At 41.3% G+C, this 19,428-nt stretch overlaps 1 protein-coding gene across 4 annotated transcripts in view; it reads left to right on the top strand.

Moving 5' to 3' along the window:
* ripor2 (RHO family interacting cell polarization regulator 2) overlaps positions 1–19,428 on the top strand; it is a 67,752-nt gene that overhangs the window by 34,517 nt on the left and 13,807 nt on the right. For all 4 annotated transcript variants that reach the window (XM_058618786.1, XM_058618785.1, XM_058618788.1 and 1 more), the window contains exons 2-6: positions 10,707–10,827; positions 13,671–13,823; positions 14,278–14,356; positions 14,725–14,748; positions 15,031–15,084. In XM_058618786.1, coding sequence (XP_058474769.1) covers positions 10,707–10,827; positions 13,671–13,823; positions 14,278–14,356; positions 14,725–14,748; positions 15,031–15,084 — 431 coding nt within the window. The remainder of the gene's footprint in view (positions 1–10,706; positions 10,828–13,670; positions 13,824–14,277; positions 14,357–14,724; positions 14,749–15,030; positions 15,085–19,428) is intronic.

The raw sequence follows: 19,428 nt of genomic DNA, 5'->3' as shown, positions 1-19,428 counted from the left end.
GGGGCTTACAATTATTTTCCATTATTTAAGTATGTAGGCCAGTAAGCCAGAGTAGAACATATACCGTAGGATATTGGATTTTGAAAAGACCTCTAATTCAGTAAATGTGCTCTTAATTCATCACATACAGAAGTATGACTCATTATTAATTTGACCTCATTTACATAATCCACAATGCCTTTTTTTTTTCTTCTTCCTGCACATTTTTAAATCTGCCAACTTTGAGGGAGAACATTCCTTTACTTCTCTGAGAAACTAAACACAGCTGAAGCTTGATTTTAATATATATTTCCATGTCTTTTAGTTTAATTTGTAGTCAAAGGCCTCTCGGGTTCATATCTTCTCTGTGACCCGGCCCCCACTGAGTCTTTACTTAACATGTTAATCTTCACAGTTGGTTGAAATATTTTACTGTGAAACCACAGTTACGAGAGAAAAGGAACAATTGTGCCCTACAGTGGATTTCTCTTACGGGGAGAGGTCACTGTTTTTTATCATTTCCCTTTTTCCCCTACAGCCTTTTCCTCCTACTGTCCCAGTTCTTTTTATTCAGTTGCTCTGGACATTTTTTTCTTCTGTTGTTAACTACATGGTAATGGTTTAGTCGAGGGTGGAGTATTGGGATAATATCTGATTGTTATTACCCACAGTGTTTAATGCATTTAAGGATATCCAATGAGAGCAATATAACCAGAGGGAATTAGAACATGAATGTAGCCAGAGAGCATCTATGTGGCTGCAGTTAAAGACTATTTGCATGCAGCTGTAGCATAAATCAATGTAAAAACAAATTCATTCATTTTCTAGAGCTTTATCCTCCACATGAGGGTCGCGAGGCCACTGGAGCCAATCCCAGGTGACATAGGGCAAAAGGCGGGGTACACCCTGGACAGGTCGCCAGTCCACAACCCTTCACTCTCACATTCACACCTACGGCCAGTTTAGAGTGTCCAGTAGAGCTGAAACAATGAATCGATTACTATTCTGATAATCGATTAATCGGTTTGAAGCTTTTGTGTTGATTAAAACAACATTTCTGATTGTTTCAGCTTCTTAAATGTGAATATTTTCTTCATGTCTTTGCTCTGGATAACAAAGAAATCATGAAAAGTTAATCATTTTGGTTTGTGGACAAAACAATGACATTCGAGAACACCATCATTTCCAGGTTTGACGATCACCGATCAACATTTTTTAGCGTTTTCCGATCATTTTATGGACCAAACGATTCAACGAGAAAATAATCGACAGATTAATCGATTATGAAAATAATCTAGTTGCAGCTCTAGTGTCCGGTTAATCCCCAATCTGCATGTTTTTGGATTGTGGGAGAAAGCTGGAGAGCACATACAGCTCTAAGCTCGCTTTGTCACAGTAGCTACTATCAGTGAAAAGAATGCTGCCAAAAATAACAAAAGGAGCTGAAATAACCAACGTAATCCTTGTTTTTGTGCTCGCCGCATTCCATTGCCGCAGCACAGGTGGTCACTCTTCTGAGTCGCACCTCATGGACATAAACAAAAAAACAAAGAAAAGTAGAGCAAATAAAGAAACTCGGTTCTCATGGTGACCTGAATACAGAGAGCACTGATGTCAGTCAGATATTTATAACAGGACGATACATGTACACTACGATGGAAAAATACAGACGCAGTGCAGGTGGAGGACATTTGATCGAGGAGTGTAACGTTAAATTTACTGAGAGGACAACAGGAAATGAAAGAAAAAGATCGAGGGAGTCATTTTGAGCAACAGGGAGACGATGTTTATGTGCACTTTTGAAGCGTGACAAATCATCAGCAGCGGAAAGTAAACAACGACATGGCTGTGCAGCATCAGATCTGCTGGTAATGAAGTTGTCTTAGTGTCTCATCATGTTCCGATTTCCCCTCTTGAAAGGCTCAGCCGATCCTCTTGAAGAATTAAACTGCTTCCCACTCAATATGATTGCACAGATTTCTATATTACCAGTTACACACGTGTTAACATGATGACTTTTAGAAAAGAAAGACATTTGGCAGTACAGTTGTTCATCTGCGAAGGACTGGGGACGTGTCCCTGCCTTTCGACTTGTGTCAGCTTATGTCAGATTCGTTCCAGCTCTCCATGACCCTCATGTGGAGGACAAAGCGGTAGACAATGAATGAATGAATGAATGAATGAAAGACATTCAGCCATTGAAAGATCTTGCCATTTTGCTCTGCAGGCCTATTAGTATCCAAAATCTTTACACCTCTATATTTTCCAGCCAAGTCCAAGTTTGACTCGACATATAACGTTATTTGCAGCTCTTAATGTCTTCTTGTCAGTGCGTGGACACCAAGTCCACAAGATACTGTACACATCACGTGTCCTTTTCCCTTTAAAGCCTCTGCTTTCTGTTTTACTGTTTCACAGATGTTGTGAAATTCGCTCCACACCAAATCCATTCATCTGGATCGTACATTACACCGCTGCGTCTTAAAGCGCTTCTCATAAGTGATTACATACCACTCTCCACAGCTGAAAATGTCAGCCGCGGCTGTTTTGAGTGTAACTTCAGTCCAGACGTGCCTGAACTCATCTGGTCAACTGTACATTTAAATGCCACGCACTGTCCTGGTGTTAATTTCTCCTGCACGCTCTGCTTCACGAGGACACTGATGACCTATAATTAGAATGGAGTGACTCTAAGCGCACGTTAACGATATGAGAGGAAACCTGAACACACACACACACACACACACACACACACACACACAGGAGCAGCTGGTGCCTTTGAACAGTGAGGAATGTCACTGAGGTGTAGATGTATCCTCTTTGGTTCCTGTGAGCTGTAGTAGCTTAAAGGTCCAGTGCATATTCATAAGTGATATTTAATGGTAAGAGTGTATCAAACAGAGGACTCCATCATCCACCCCTTCCTTTTCCCCCGGGTACGTCAGGGAACCATGGTGGCAGCTGTAAAGACACTTCCACAACTCACTCTCCGCTCTTGCATTTTCCCAGTTTTCTCTGCCGTTTCCTTCTTCTTCATTGGTTTATACGTGCGATTCATGTGGGCAGAGCTGTTCTGCGTCATTTACATTCACATTTGCATAGGAAGCGTCCACTTCAAAATGCAAAACACGTGTTTGTTCGAGCTGCCATAGAAACATGTTGTCGCAAGATGGAGGTCCCTAAGAGGCAAGGCCTTTGCCTAAAGACTTATGGCCATTTTTATTGTAAAGTGATTATGCACAAACTAGGGATGACACCACTTTTTTTGTGTTCGATACAGACATCACAAACTGGAGTATCCACCGATACCGATATTTGTCCGATACAGTAAATTTAGACCATTTGTGCTGTGTCACAAACATTGTTCTCCCATAAAGGAGAAATAAAAAACATGGCTTTTGCTGATTTTTATTGACATTTTCACAGTCTGTGCATAGTGAAGCATGAGATATGTAGGATTTATGGATTGGACCGATACCGTTTCCCATCCACTAACTTCTTATGAATGTGACACTGTATCATTAAAAGAAGAAAATATAGAGAAGGTCTTTTAATTACCCGTACTGATGGAGGTGATGCATGACTAAATTGTATTAAATGAGGCCAACTCAGGCCATAAAGAACTCCATATGAGGTTTATTTCTGCAGCTTGTGTTTGTTGCAGCCTTCTCAGCAGACTTTGATTAGAACACAGTGGCATCCAGTTCTCCGTCTGTCTGATAATAAACTTTAACTTTAAGTGCATCAGATGACTGCATTGTTCATCAGCTGATTCTGCTGTTTTTGTGTTTTTTTGTGCGTGTGTGTGAGTGTGAGTGTGAGTTCACCATGGCTGCAAACATAATGTGAGATCAGGAGGTTCTGATTATTTGGGTCACTGCGTCTGGCAACTCGATTATTTTAGGTCAGAGAAGGTCCTGATAAACAGGGAGCTCAGTCAAGCAGATTGAAACAAACAAAAAAATGTGTTCCAAGATACAAGGACAAGAGCATTTTTGTGCTCGCAGTGTTATGTGAAACACACGTGACGACCCGTTTACTGCTGTTTTTTCACGTCACACAGTCAAACATGTCATCAGTTTCTTTGTCTCTGCCCCTCGTCAGCTTGTTTGGTTTTCGTCAAACATTTGTGTCCCCTGTGGAATTTTCCACCACCCTGAGCTTTCAAAGCGACGATTGTAAAGAGGCATTGTTCACTTCTTAGGGGATGACTGTTGACCGGGCCTTTGATTCCTTTTGGACCTCAGATATTCACACCACATACCAGCATCACACAGGATGTATGGAAATGTGGGCACCTTTTCCCTTTGTTTTCACTGTGTGTTTTGTCTGTGTGGTAGGTTTCCTATCTATTACCCGACAGGTGATAGAAGAGCTGATTTTAGTCATAACAGGGTCTCTTTTCTCTGCGCTGCATACTCGGTGGCGACTTTATTAGACACACAAGACACCTGATAAAGTGGCAGGAGTGACACTCAGTCCTTCTGTTGTGCATTCAGAGTATATCTTGGGCATACCTTGGCTATGCGAGGGAACCAGTCTGGTCATTCTCCTCTCACAACTTGCATCGACAAGACTTTCTCAGCCAGAGAACTGCTGCTCGCTGGATATTTGACCCTTTTCAGACCCTTCTTTGTACACTCTAGTCATGGTTGTACGTAAAACCCCCAGTGAATCAGCAGTTTTTAACAACGGTGCCACGGTGCTTTTCTTCCTCATTCTGATGCTCAGTTTGAACGTCAGCAGGTCATCTTGACCGTGTCTGCATACATGAAGTTGCTGCCACGTGATTGGCTAATTAGATATTTGTGTTGACAAACAAACGGGTAAAAAGATGTACCTAATAAACTCATGGTTAACTGCATCTGTCAGCTGATGAGTAAGTCATTTATCAGTGATGCCTGCTGCTGAGAAAAGCCAGAGAGACCAAAAACTGATGTGGTGAAACTTGAGGCAGGAAAGTTGTGTAACTTAAGCAATGTACTGGTATTTTTACTTGATTTGATTTGTTTCCATGGAAAAAAAAACCTGAACTCCTCTTGAGTGTTTCATCACAATTCACCCCCTCACAAGGGGGTATCTGGCATTTATCGGCTCTGCTCTGCCCTTCGGCCTTTTTTTTCCTGGAGATGAACAAGTGCTCTTTCATGTGGAGGAACTTGCACTTTTAGAGAACTCTCTTCTCTGTTCCCCAAGTCATTTTGCCTCGGCGAAGTAGCTAAAACTGACTACATCCTGAATTCACTTAAGATGCAATATAATTATCTTTGACTTGTGCACTTCTCTGGCATCACTTTTCATAAACACAGGCTGTGCCAGTGACTGTGACCTCACACGTTTCTGCCTTTGCGTTTGACACACGTTCGTTCACAAGGTTTTAAACATAATCTTATGACAGACATGGGATTATTTTGATACGGAGAGTCTCAAGTCTTTTTCATTTGGGGGGCAAAATGTAAGGAAATGTTTCCAGTTGCATTTAGACGTTATGTAGCGGCGAATTGTGCCGACTGTGGTTGACATTTGAGAGGTTCATAACAAGCTGCTGTGCTTGGTCACTGTAGGTCTCACCCTCTTGTTTTGAGTTTTGAACAGCATGACAGGAAAATTGCTTTAGATGATAGCAGCCAAGAGCCGGGTTTAGCCCCGTTTAGAGCACCGGACCAGTTTAATGCACCAGGATGACGGATAATAGAGAGGCTGTCTGGCATGCACTTACAGGTTGTGAGAGAGCATGTTACTATGTTTACAGTCACATATACAGTATATAATCAGTGTAATCTCTTGGATTTGCTCTGTGTCAACAGTGTCTTGCAGCCAGACGTCCTCTCACAGACTTTCTGCTGCTTTGCATACAAGCTGTCATCATCTCAGGCCTCCTTTTTATTTTCTTATTATTGTTATTCCTATTTTTATCTGTGTTTCCTGTCACACCGACTTTGAAAAGATTCAAATGAAAGGCTTAAGGACACTTTTAATGAAGTCGTGGGTGTATTTAAAGCAACATCTGCAAATACAAAAAAAAACAAAAAAACTTTATTTTTTTCCCCCTAAATGACTGATTGGTGCTTTTAAATCCTCGGCCCTGTATCATGAGGGCGTGTGTCCTACTTCTGGCAGTTGGCTCATAACCGTTGTTTTACGTAACACACTTTCTTGTCTGCTGTTGCCATGGTGAGGCTAATTTATACAGGCGTTAAGAATTAGGCTCCTGTTGTTAACGTGCAGGGAGGGCTGACGCTGGTTTTTATACACTCGCAAACACTCAGAGGATTATTCAAGAGTGTGTGTGTGTGCGTGCGTGTGTGTTCATTTATTTGATTGTTTGTTTGTTACCTCTTTTACTTCTTCTGGCATAAAACCAACCTCATCATGTCCACTTGTGATTGTTGAAAACTTACTATATCACACTCAGAATTGGGGAAATCCTTGTATTTAAGTCGTTCATAAAAATAAAATGTTTGACTTTTTTTTTTTTTAGATATGATTTGCTAATTTTCATCTGATGTTTTTGTAGCAGCTTGTAGCATCCCAACCCTGGGATGCCTAAGTATTTGCCATTTAAAGGGAATTTTTTTTTTAACTAATTTACACAGATGCATGTATTATTTGATCATCAGACAGTGGATCTGAGAGACAAACTGACAAAAAGATGACATCAGACTGACTGCCTTCCAAGAAAATAAAAGCCCTACACTGCTCTTCACTGTGTGTCTGTCAATTATAACAAGTTTCAGGAGTAAAAGATCTGGAAAAAAACATGCAGCGTCGCAGTTGTTTTAAGTTTACTCTTCATTTGACCAAGTGGGGGAAAAAATGGGCAAAACAGTCCTTTAAATATTGGCTGTTTTTTTACTAACATAGAGAAGAGAGTGTGCCAGGTTTATCCAGGAGTCCCTGAAAATGAATGCAGCTATTTCCTACCTGTACTCTCTCCTGTGAGAGATGAGTGTTATTCCCTTGAGTCTTCATCGTGGGCAGAACTCACTGCTCGTTCCTTTTTGGGAACATTGAGGTTTTTGCGGGGACACGTGTAAGAAAACAGCTGATACCACCCGGTGTCATCGCGCACAGTAATGCCTTCACATTGTCTCTAATGTTATTGTGCCTGGATAACATTAGGTAACAAAGTGTACCATCATTTGCCTCCCACTGCTCCTCTTTTAGGAGAGTGAGTCAGAAATGACAGAGACAAACGAGGCAGGGCTGAAAACTGTCGGTGGAACATCTAGAAACTGAAACGGACTCGAGTGCTTCACAGCATTAGAGCAAATCGCTGCTCTCCTGTTAAGTCTTTTGCTTGCCTTCAATAATGACGAGACTATGGTGATAATTTCACACTGACATTTGCAGCTGTTGTGTATCTGCAGAGTCTTATCATACTGATATGATATGACCACTGATGTTTGTTTCAGCACACGTTTTTACCCATGTTTGTGTTTTGAGTTTAGTCTCATTTTGACGCGACATCACAACAGTAAGGTGAGATGTTCAATCTGCAGCGTGTAACCTTTGGGATTTTCTTTTTGTTGTTTTTGATGTCATTATTTTTGCCTCTTGTTTGGTTTTGCTTGGCAGAAATGATGTGATGGTTTGAATGTAACAGACATTTGTTTATATTTGAAATTCACGCACTACAGCTTTAAAACAACAGTTTGTTACTGTATTATTAATAATAACAATAATAATGTGACATTTTTCTTTTTCCTCACTAATGGGTCTGCTGTGTAAGCAGTAAACTTTGTTTAATCTATATCTAGGTGGAAATAAAGCGACACTAGTATTCATTTGGACTCATTTATATGCATTTGGCAAATGGGGTTCCAGTGTTAGCATTTATTTAAGCTGTGTTGTTGTGTGTGTGTGGTCACTGTCAGTTCAATAAGGGAAAGTAACTTGTTAGCTGTGAAAGCTAAGATGTTCACGAGCTTGTCGCACCTCCGCTGTCCTGTCTTCTGCTCGGTGCTGCTCAGGAAGTGTACATTGAGTTTGTTGAAAATTAGGCCTTAAATGGAGAACCTGGAGAGGTTTAGCAACTCTTTCTGGTGATTCTCTTTCCTGTTACCTCAAAGTAACTTGATCTGTTGTCAAAAAAAGAAATGAATGAATAAATAAATATTAATTATTAGTGAAGAAGAATTGTAATGATGCTATTTTTAATCTTGTCAGCCTAAAATATCGTCTCATATCACCAGTTTGTGGAGCCAACTAAGGTATTTTTTCTATCACTGAGTCACAGTGATCAGGGTTCCTCAGTGTTACAGTGAGCTCACTGCACGGTATCAGTCTCACGCTGCCATTGTTCCCATCGCCAAACATGGATCTAGTCTTTCCTCGGACCTTGTGTCAGGTCTTTGTGTTACTCATTGTCTGTCAGAGAAAACCAAAGGGAGACGATATCAAGTTGCTGGTTCAATCACTAGTTGTGTCTGACAACATGAGCCCAGCAAAGCCAGCCACACAGGTAGTCTGTCCTCTGGAGACAGAACGATGGATGGATCAGTGGAACAAAAACATGCACATAAACATGGGGCCTCACAAACAGTGTATTGTCACCTAGTCGTCACTTAGTTTAGCAAAGTTGTTCTACGGGCAGGACTGTGCGATGATTAAACACAGTTACTGTGAGGAAGAGAAGAGCGGAATAATGAGGCTGATTTATTCTGCTTGTTTCTTAATCAGTAGCTCATTTGTGAAACGACTCAGACGTACGAGGCAGAAATGACACAGCCTTTACAGTCATCACACAATCAGCGCTGAGGTCAGCGTGTTAGTCAGCTGAGCCAATCAGCACACTTTCATCGCTCCTAAGTGGGGAATTAACTTATTGAAAGAAGTGTGTCTGCCTGTTCTGCTGTTCCTGCAGCAGAACCACGTCGAGAACCTCAGCTGCTTATTCTTCACTGCTCCTCGGTTCATATTTATCTCCTGGTGCAGTGGAAACATGGACTGTATGTGAAACACAAGGTGCTAAGGCAGGGATCAGCAAGTAAATGTGGTCGGGGGCCAATGTTTTTGTAAGCAATTGAATTATATGAATTATATCAGAATAAAAGCTCTTAACTCGATATGAAATTTTTATTTTTTTGTAAAGACAAGCAAATGAGTTAAGATCAGATTTGTTCCATCACCTGCCGGAATTAGATACTGATGCTGGCGGGCCAGTTTTTGCCCACGTACCACCAATTGCTGACCACTGTGCTAAGGCTTAAGAGTGGACAGAGATAACTGGTGAGTGTAGAGCTGGTGTTATACTTGGATCTACATGATATAAATATTACTACTCTCTTTACACCCTCCAGTTCAATGTTCAGTATAAATATCCTATGGTGTGTGTGTGTGTGTGTGTGTGTGTGCATTTAAAGGTGAAGGTAAAGGAAAACAAGTTCCCTAGGCGTGTTTGTGTGTGTGCATAAAACTCACCTTATGGGTAATCATTTTACAAAATATTATCATTGTTTCTCTTCCATGTAATGGCAGAGAAAATGTACTTTTGTGACCTCTGCCTGTCGATGAGCAGCAGAGAGTAAAGAAACAGATTGGATTACATTTTTCTGCATATATATGCTGCATTATGGCCCAGAGAGGTTTGAGCTCTCTGAGTGCTTTCTCTCGTCTTACCGAGAATGTACTGATCACATTTTGGTCGTTTAGCAGCCTGGTTGTAGTGCCCCCCCACTTTTTTATCAAATCGAACAGAGTCTGCCGCTGCTGTGGCACTGACACAGACACTCATCTGGACAATATCTCATCACGCCGGTTGGAGCTGTGATCGAGTTATCTCACTGGACTCTTCCCTCTGGGTGCTCGAGCTGCTAAACCATTATCTCGCAGCTATAGATGGAAGTTTCTGTGTCTATTCTCAGCTTGTGTCTCTCCCCGGTGCCCACGTGAGTCGTGTGGCATCTCCAGCTTAAAAAAAAAAGTTTGGACTCTGCCATGCTAAATGTACACTGTGATTTAAAGTGGAAGATACAGTAAGTACATACTGTATTTTTCCACAGTAATACTCACAGTCTGCACCACTGTGCTTACTTTATATTTATACAACCCATGTAGCAATCGACATTCATGCACACACATATCATCCTACATACCGGCACTGGCTGTGTATATTATATGTATTCTGTTACTGCGTATCCACATGTGACATGTGCACGCTGAATCTAATCTCATCAATTGAGGGATTTTTAGCATTTACTGTGTCCATCAGATTTCTTTAGTTTTTTGATTCCGACCAGCATTGGATTGAAACTTTACTGAATATCATATTGGCTCCTTCTTAGCTACCTCTGCTTGTGGTTGCGTCTACCTTAGGGAAGGCAAAAACACACGCTCCACACACTTACTGGAAATGACAGTTGTCTTGTGTTGTGACATTCGCCTCAGGTAGAAATATATGAAACGGTAACAGTGGCGTATTCTGTACGTCTCAGTGGTGACGGAGCAGTTGAGGCATGTTAGCGCAGGCTGTGTGAATGCTGCTTGTCCACATCGCTCACGGTGAGCATCACCGACAGTGTCGTTTTGTGCGCTACATTGCTCAATGACCATTGAACTCCAGTTACCCTCTGTGCGGACTGACATGATGTTATTGTTCATTGTGTTCTTAAGGAGCTTCCATTGTGCACAGGATGTTTTATTGACCTTCACATGTTGTCCAAATATTGTCTGTGGATTTGTGTGTAACAAATTTTTTGTGTGTCTTTTTTTTTTTCTCTCTCCAGGAGTGTCGCCCTGCATTCCGGAGATCATGGCGGCTGGCACCCACTCCCCCGGAGGGCCCAATGGCATAATCCGGAGTCAGTCATTCGCTGGCTTCAGCACGCTACAAGAACGGCGCTCTCGGTAAACGGAGTTATTTACCCTAATCTTAATCTATAGTCAATAGGATTGAAGGAATTCTAAAATCCATTGATGTGGAGGTGATCAACATTAAGTGAGAGGCATTTTTATTAGTGTAAACAGCTTAGAACAGCTTAAATGTAGTGTAATGCTGCTCTGCAAGTTGGTGAAGTTACATGAGACAAATAAAGATCAAAATCAACGCAGTGGAGCTGAAGTTAACTTGACTTTAAAGGTTTAAAAAAGAAAAAGAAAAAAAAAAGCCTGGACCCAAATAATCACATCATGAAACTCTATCCTCTTCACTGTCACACATTTCTGAACTCTAACTTTGTGTCAAAACAATAGAGCTGCAATTCCAATCCAAAAACTACCCTGGGGACATCATTAATTCTCTCAGTCTCTAGAAATCTTCTTATTATTTTACAATCCATGACCTCCCTGCACATCATTCATGTTTGTCTTACTGTAATCCACGCTGGTCTGGACACAATCAGTGCTGGACTTTACAATGATGATCAAGGATCACATGGTTCTGACCGTGTGCAGTTTGCATGTTCTCCCTGAGTGATCCAGCTTCCTCTCACAGTCCCATAATATGGTAATTGGACACTCTAAATAGATTGTAGGTGTGAACGTGAGAGTGAATGGTTGTGTGTTGGCCCTGCGATGGACTGGTGACCGGTCCAGAGTCTATTTCAGCTGGCCCCAGCAGCCCTACGACCCTTGTTCGGAGGATAAAGCATTAGAAAATGAATGAATATAAAGCTCAAATTTGATCTGTAAGACTGCAAAAAGATAGTTTTTGGGACCTGTCCTCAGATGACATGCAGGATCCTCTGATGCGAAAGCAGTAACCATGGAAATTTCACTGCCATTTATTCACTGCGTTCCTAAAAGCGAGGGTTTTCATGCGCTCCTTAAATGTAGCTGCTCCTTCCCTCATTCACAAGTACCAAAGTGAAATAAATCCCACAGAATCCTCTGATGTGCCTGCAGCTTTGCATATTTTAACTGTATATTTTTGTACACATTCACTGTAAACAGCCTTAAGTGACGGAGATAATCCGAGAAGAGCCAACAGCGAGCACCAACAAGTCATAAGCAACTGAATTCTTGAATGGTGATCATCACTCTATTGCTCAACCCCACGGCTTTCTTTCATAGCCACTATTTTTGACTTGTCAACAGTTGATAATCACATGAGTTCCTGTAAGATAAGAATTGTATCTGCGTTTCTCCGTCTCTGACTCATCAGTGACAGCTCTCGGTCCATCATCGCGACACAAAGCCCTCTCACATTCACGTCCTGGAAATATCTCTTAGCATCTTTGAGCTGTCGGCGCCTGAGCCTCTTCAAGCAGCTCTGGTCCTGCTGTGACAGCCAGACACAGCTCCTCTCTTTAGTTTCTGCTCAGACAGTGAACACTGTAATTGGTTGGAATGACTCGGGCGGGTGTGGGGGCGACTGACAAGTTACCATTCTGATAATGAGCGAGGTGGATCGGCACAGAGAAACGGCTTCTGAGGCCACTTGAGTGAGTGTGTGTGTGTGTGTGTGTGTGTGTGTGTGTGTGTGAGGCTGTTTATGACCCTCTATGCGTGTGCCCACGTGCATGTTTCATGTACATTGATGCATGCACACATTTAGATTGTACAGTTTGTGCCAAACTCTCCAAATCCACAATTACAATCCACTCTATGGAATTGTGTAGCCATGTATGTGTATGCATGTTCTCCTGCCAAGAGAACCTACTACACCACAGCTTGTCTGACCCCAAGGCTACGCAGTGTTCTCATTCAGCGTTGCCCTACATTTGTGGCGACTTAGCTTCACTTGTGCTGCTGGCATGCGGCGAGATGTGGCACGTTCCGACGTGCCGAGCGCCGGAGTCGGTTGTGGCCGTGTCCCTGAAATAACTCTGGATTAATTTCATTACGTTTTCTGGAAATTGAATTTGTCGGCTAATTCTATGAATGTTTTGAATGCTGAAACGTGCGTGAGCGAGGAGGATGATTGTGACCTAAAATAGGAATGATGTGAAGAGAGAATGCTGTGTGTGTGTGTAGTGAGAATTTTAGACTGAGTTATGATGGAGTTATCCTTTCACAATTTTCATCATCTTTACATAATTATTTACAGACATGTTCAAGCACATGTCTGTATGTTTGCATGCATGTAAGGATGGGCTGTTGTATGTTACATTTTGCACCATTTGTAAATCAAAACAAGAGGAAAAATTATGTTCTTTGAGGAAACGGGGAAACTGGAAGCAGTCCTACCAACCATGTTGCAAAACTGGGATTACAATGTGATAGTGCAGCTCTACTGAACGTCCAAGTTTAATCTCAGCAGCAGGATCTGCTTCTGCCATCTTGCATTTTTGTGTTCCTCTAGAAGTTGTTTCAAAAGTCTTAAAATCATCTCATAACCGCTTTTTGGATTCCTTCTTTTTATGTATTTTCTTTTAAATATTGTTGTCTCTCTATAAGAACACATTATTGAATAAGTGCAGTGGACTTTATTTTTTATATCTTTTGTTATTTTTGTGTATTGTGTTGTGTAAGAGCAGAATCAATCAAATACAAGGCAATATAGTGAGACCAAGAACTTTGCAAAGTACTCTTTTCCAGTTATGAAATGTGATGTTGTTCCTTTTTAGTCCACAGTAAACGGTGAATATTGTGTTTTCATGTTTTTGTAAATGTGGTGAGTCACAATGTCATTGCTCAACAGACAGAAATGTACCATGCACAGGACAGGAAAGCATAAATGACACAATACTACCAATTACAATAGAATGACACGTTACTCATTGTGCCCACTGTTGTGTGTATTTGTGCAGGTGTAACTCCTTCATGGGGAACGCGGTGCAGAAAAAGCCTCAGTCCAAGCCCAAGAAGCCGAACCTGTCGGGGCATAAGGGAGGCAGCAGCTCCAGAGAGCCTCAGCCTAAACGACTGGAGGAAGTTTACACTGCACTCAAACAAGGCCTGGAGTGAGTCACTTCTGCCCCTTTCCCACTGGTCAAAAATACCCATTTTAATCATGGGTTTAAAAGTTTTTATTATTATTTTTACTGGAAATGTGTTTAATCTGCATTCACTGCTGGATACTTTTGCTCCAATCAGCAACAGTGGGAACTCGAGCCCTGAGTGAACATGCACATTATTTTTGTCTGCTCTCTGGAGACTGAAGTAAAAGTCAATAATGTCAATAATTTGTGTTTTACAGTACATTTAGTGTCTAAAGGTGCATTCATGTTTGCAAGTGTATTTAAAATATAATATCTTGATCTTACTAGTTTGGGCTGTTTGTGAGCTAAATGTAGCATCTTACATATGATAAAGGAGGAGTTTGCAAACAATATTGTGAAATGATTCAATTCAATGATAATTTATGTGTCAGATTATTCAAACAAACACAATTGTTGTGTTTCCTCTGCCCTGTAGTGAGTATCTGGAAGTTCATCAAACAGAGCTGGACAAACTCATGTCTCTGATGAAGGATATGAAGAGGAACTCTCGCCTGGTGAGAAACTACAGCACTTTGATTAGTTTGAGGCTTTTCAGATGTATTGTATTTAAAGCTTGAAACTTGGTAGATTGGAGTTGTCGAACACTACTGAAAGTTAGTAAAGTTAGGTCGGAAAATTAAAATCCAAAATCACTGTGTGTCCCGAGAGTAAATGTTTTAACTTCTAATGTCACTTAAGGCCTGTTTTATGTGTTGAAAGAATTATACAGTCGATATGTAGAATTCCGTGTCATTAATACACATACGGCAAACACAGTTTTGATTTTCTACAGTGCACACACACACACACACACACACACACACACACACACACACACACTGTACTCACTGTTTAACTGCATGTGTGTGTTTCTTATCTGCAGGGAGTGCTGTACGATCTTGACAAGGTGAGTTAATGGAGGTTACAGTCATTTGAATTTTAATGTGTAAAAGAAACAGCTGAAAGCAGGAAACATTCAGTTGGATGTAGAATTAAAAGTTTGGAGGATTAAAATAGGAAAATTGATCAAAGAGGACAAAATGGTTAATGAGCCAGGAGGAGAGAATGTATTACAAACTGTACCTCATTATATGTTATCGTACAAATAATCCATGTTACAGCTGTAAAGCAGATGAGACACATTCTCCCCACGAGCAGCAGCAGCAGTAACTCTTCTGTCTTTTCACAGCAAATCAAAACCATCGAGAGGTACATGAGACGTCTGGAGTTTCACATGAGCAAGGTAATCAGTGGTGTGAGGCGATAACAGAGTGTCCTGTTCGGTTTTCTTTTCGGGTGTTTTAAGACTCCACTTGATACATAGGGTGGGTTCAGTGAGTGCCGAGGCTCCAGTCTTTTGGATGTGCTGCCTTCTGTGGCGTTCATAGTCACTCTGATGTGTGGTGCGTATCTCCATCTCCATGGAATCGGTGCTTTTTATTACATTTCTAAAAATGTGAGAACTGAATAAGAGCGTCATTACCTCTCGCGTGTATTCAGGAAATGTTAAACCACAACGAGCAGCTGGTTAGCTTAGCTCAGCATAAAACTTCAGCTGGCCTGTCTTTGTCCCTGCGCAGCCTGCGGCTCAGCTGTTTACGTCAGTCTTTATGCTAAGCTAAGCTAAACAGCTGCTGACTCTAGATTTATTACTAGAGAAGAAGCTGAAGCAAATCTGGGACTTTTTTTAAAGTACTCTTTTGACCTGTTCTGACAAATCTTAAGATCATTATTTGCCTGCTCGTGTCCCCCAGTGACAGTCCCGCACAGGAAGTGGGATTTCTTTCATGTTAAGACAGACGGAATAAATCAAAAAAAAAAACTAGAGAGGGATACGCTCAGTGAGGTATGATAGTTTTGCTTGACAAAGCCTGTTTTCAGATGAAGGATACAAATTAATGTTACATTTTCATGAAACTCAAACGGAGGCAGATTAATAACATAAAGGTTACATACTGCTGCTTTAATGCTTAAAATTGCACATTGACTTTAAGCTTCAGATTAGAGAGGTGCTCCTGCGGGTCTCAGGTTCACGTGTTGGTGTTGAAGTGAAGTCTGAGTCAGACATGTCACCACTTTCTCCCCACAATATTGTGCTCTATTGTAGTCTCTGCCAGTCAGGGACTGACTCTGTGACTTTTCATCCAAATCCCCCTTTTTGAAGTCCAGTAATGGCCTCCCTCGCTGTGCATCAACTCAGGCGCAGCAGCAGGCAATCAGAGCACACACGCCCAAACAACAGCACGGCTCTAAAGGTAACCATGGTTACCCCAAGATGGAGCCTTTGAACTCCTGAGGAGCTTAGGGAGGCCATCTATTGGGTGACGCCATTATGTTAAAAAAAAAAAAACCCTGCTGTACATCCTGACAGACAATCAGAAGTCAGAAGTCAGGTGTGGACAGACGCAGAGAGATGGTCCTTGGACTTTGTTGTGGCTTTCAAGTGTTTGTGAGGGTTGAAAGCAACAGTGGATCTAGGTCAGGGCAGTTAGTGGGCTACAGTGAAGTACAATTAACAGGGTCTTCAAAAGAGGAGGGAGGGAGGGAGGGAGGAAGGAAGGAAGGGAGCATAGAACACATGTATAAGCACGTGTATTCGCAAGCATCATCTACTTAAGACTTCAGTCACACAGAGAAAACACAGACACAGATCCAACTCTTTTGCCATGTTGTGATGTTGGCACACGATCCTTTTTCTTTCCGACTCTGAAGCACCTCTGTTCTTTGCAGCTCTGCACAAAAATAGATCTGTGTGCGCTTGTAAATATTTGAAATGGTGAGGCAGTGACTGATTTATCTTGCCAGAAGGGTAACGTGCTTCAGAAATTCAAAGCACATCGAAATAAAAAGGACTAAATCTGATGCTAATTGTGGTCTTTCAATTCTAAAAATATGCCCGTGCTCACTGTGTTATGATAGCTTTATTTTGTATATACACACACACACACACACACACAGTAGACAGGTCAGTTTTCTGAACATCAGCAGAGAGCTATCAAGTGAGATTAATTGTGGAGTGTCCTTCAAAAAGAAATGGTCAACCACAAAAGCAATCTCTCTCTCTCACACACACACACACATACCTGGATGCTGTAGGATTTACAGTAGCCAGATAATTACGCTGTGACAGAGTTTTAATAATGCATGTGCTCACATGCATCTAAAGTTATAAGTGACTCTCAGACGAATACATGCACTCTCTAGCTTGCAGCTATGTTTGTAATTGATACAGTATGTTTTGTTCTGCTACAACAAAAACATGTCCCTCTCAGTTGCATATGGCCTAAATGTTTGTTTTTTGTTCAAAGAAATCACATCATTTTAATTATTTCCCTTAAATTTCCCCCGATACTGCACGGGTTAGCTTCGTGTTGGACGTGTAGCCCAACTGCTAGAACAGGACACAGAGAGAGAGAGAGAGAAGAGCGCTTTTGTTTTGTGATCAGTCTTTGTAGAGGGAAGGAGCCTTCATCACCTTCATATTTTTACAAGCGGAGTGATGAGCACTTCAGAGAGGGAGTGAGAGAGAAAAAAAAGTCACTCTCAGTAGATCCAGATACAGGAAATGAGCAAAATAGAACACTTAAAATACCTGATATAACCTGATATATATATATCTATATATATATATATATATATATATATATATCTATATATATATATATATATATATATATATATATATATACCTGATATGATTTAATTATATATTAAATTGTCACGAAAACAGCACATGTGTTATATGTCATCCTGGTGAAAAAAAAAAAAAAAAGTGCTCACTGTTAATCAGTCAGCAGGTTTGAGAACACATTCACTTTTCCAGCAGCTGTGAGTTACAGTAAGTGTGTACGTGTTAATTGTGGCTCAGGCTCAGACGTGTCTCTTTGTGTTGGACAGCTGCGCTGAAGAATGACTTAACAATCATCCATCAGCAAGTTGTTAACATGGGTGTGTGTGTGTGTGTGTGCGCGTGTGCGCTTGTATTTATTACCTTTCTAGGAAATGTGTCCTTGTCAGGACCAGTAGTCCACATAACTGAGACTGAAACTTCGTTTTGGTTGAATTTAGGGTTAGACGTTAACTGGTTATGGTTAAGGTTAGGCTTTGGTTAGGCTGTCCAAATGCAGTGTCCTAAGAAGAGTAGCTGTGCAAACCTGTGTGTGTGTGTGCATCTGTCTGCTCTTTTGTCTCTGGACGTGCTCCTGGTCGCCTGCAGATGTCTAAGACATAATTGGCACACGCAGTAGAAGCAGGTGGCACCACGCAGCCCATATGATGTCCTGCATGGGTTAGTGTGTGTGTGTGTGTGTGTGTGTGCACTTACATCAGCAGGGCATCATTAAACAGATGAGCGACAAGAGCTTGCGAGACAGGCTGCCAGACATATTCTCTGTACCCAAAAGACTGGAAAATGTGTGTGTGAAGACTTTGCATGTGATTATTTTTTATTAAAGGTCTTTTTGGTTCCCTATTTCCCTTCAATAATCCTGACCCTGACACACACACACACACACACACACAGACACAGGTTTGTGTAATTATCATTTTACAAGCTTTATCCCTAACCATAACCATATACAGTTAATGCCTAACCTTAACCTAACCACAATTCACATCTTAGCCCTAAATTTAGCACTGAAGTTCCTCAGAAATGAGGTTCTGCCTCATAAGGACCAGGTTTTGGTCTCCATGAGGACTACTGGTCCGGACAAGGTCAGTGTATATGCCAGAAAATGTCCGAACAAGGTAACAAATACAAGCACACACACAGAGAAAGATCCCTATAGAGGCGCCTGTGTGTTTGATGCTGTTTGATGTAGGCCGCCTGTTTTAATCTGCTTATAATCACTCAGCCCCTGGCTAAACGTGCGTGTGTGTGTGTGTGTGTGTGCGTGCGATAGTGACCATTTCTTAAGCGGATTCCTGCCATATCTTGAAGAAACTCCACTCATATTCTAAATCCACAGTCTAAAGCCAGATGTACAGCTGCTACAGAGACCATCTTTTAAAACTCAGTAATTCTTTATTCAATCAAACCACAAAATGTTATTAGTGAGTATTTGTATGTAGTAAGTAGGCATGCGTTGAATGAATATGAATATGTGTATTTCATCGTTGATGAATATGACAAATATGACACTGCTATAATCCCTCACTGGACCTGTGAGAGTAATGATTGAATGATTAAACCTTGGGTTTAGATGAGCAGATTGATGATTGAGAATATAATGTTACCTGTACAGTCAGCCTAGAAAAGTTATTGGTTCTCATGTCCTCTGTCTGTCTCCCTGTGCAGGTGTATGTTATTACTTTTACATACTTTGTAGTATTTATCTGCCTGAGTTGAGGCTTCTCTCTGTCTCTTTGTTTGTCTTCTGGCTTTGTTCCTTCTGTCTCCGGGCTGAAATGTGCCCGAGGAAACACAATATGCTGATGGCCGTCCTCAGGAGTCGAGCTTGGCTGACCTTCAAAAGGACATTTCCTTGAAGGCAGCGAGCGAGGGCCCATTGCAGTGGGGGACAAAAATGAGCTTAAGTAGCTGATAATGATATGATTACTGATCGCCCGAGAAGAATGATCGTCATTC

This window comes from Solea solea, chromosome 20 (assembly GCF_958295425.1).
Source record: "Solea solea chromosome 20, fSolSol10.1, whole genome shotgun sequence".
Taxonomy (NCBI): Eukaryota; Metazoa; Chordata; class Actinopteri; order Pleuronectiformes; family Soleidae; genus Solea; species Solea solea.
This window is presented reverse-complemented; position numbering and strand designations above follow the sequence as displayed.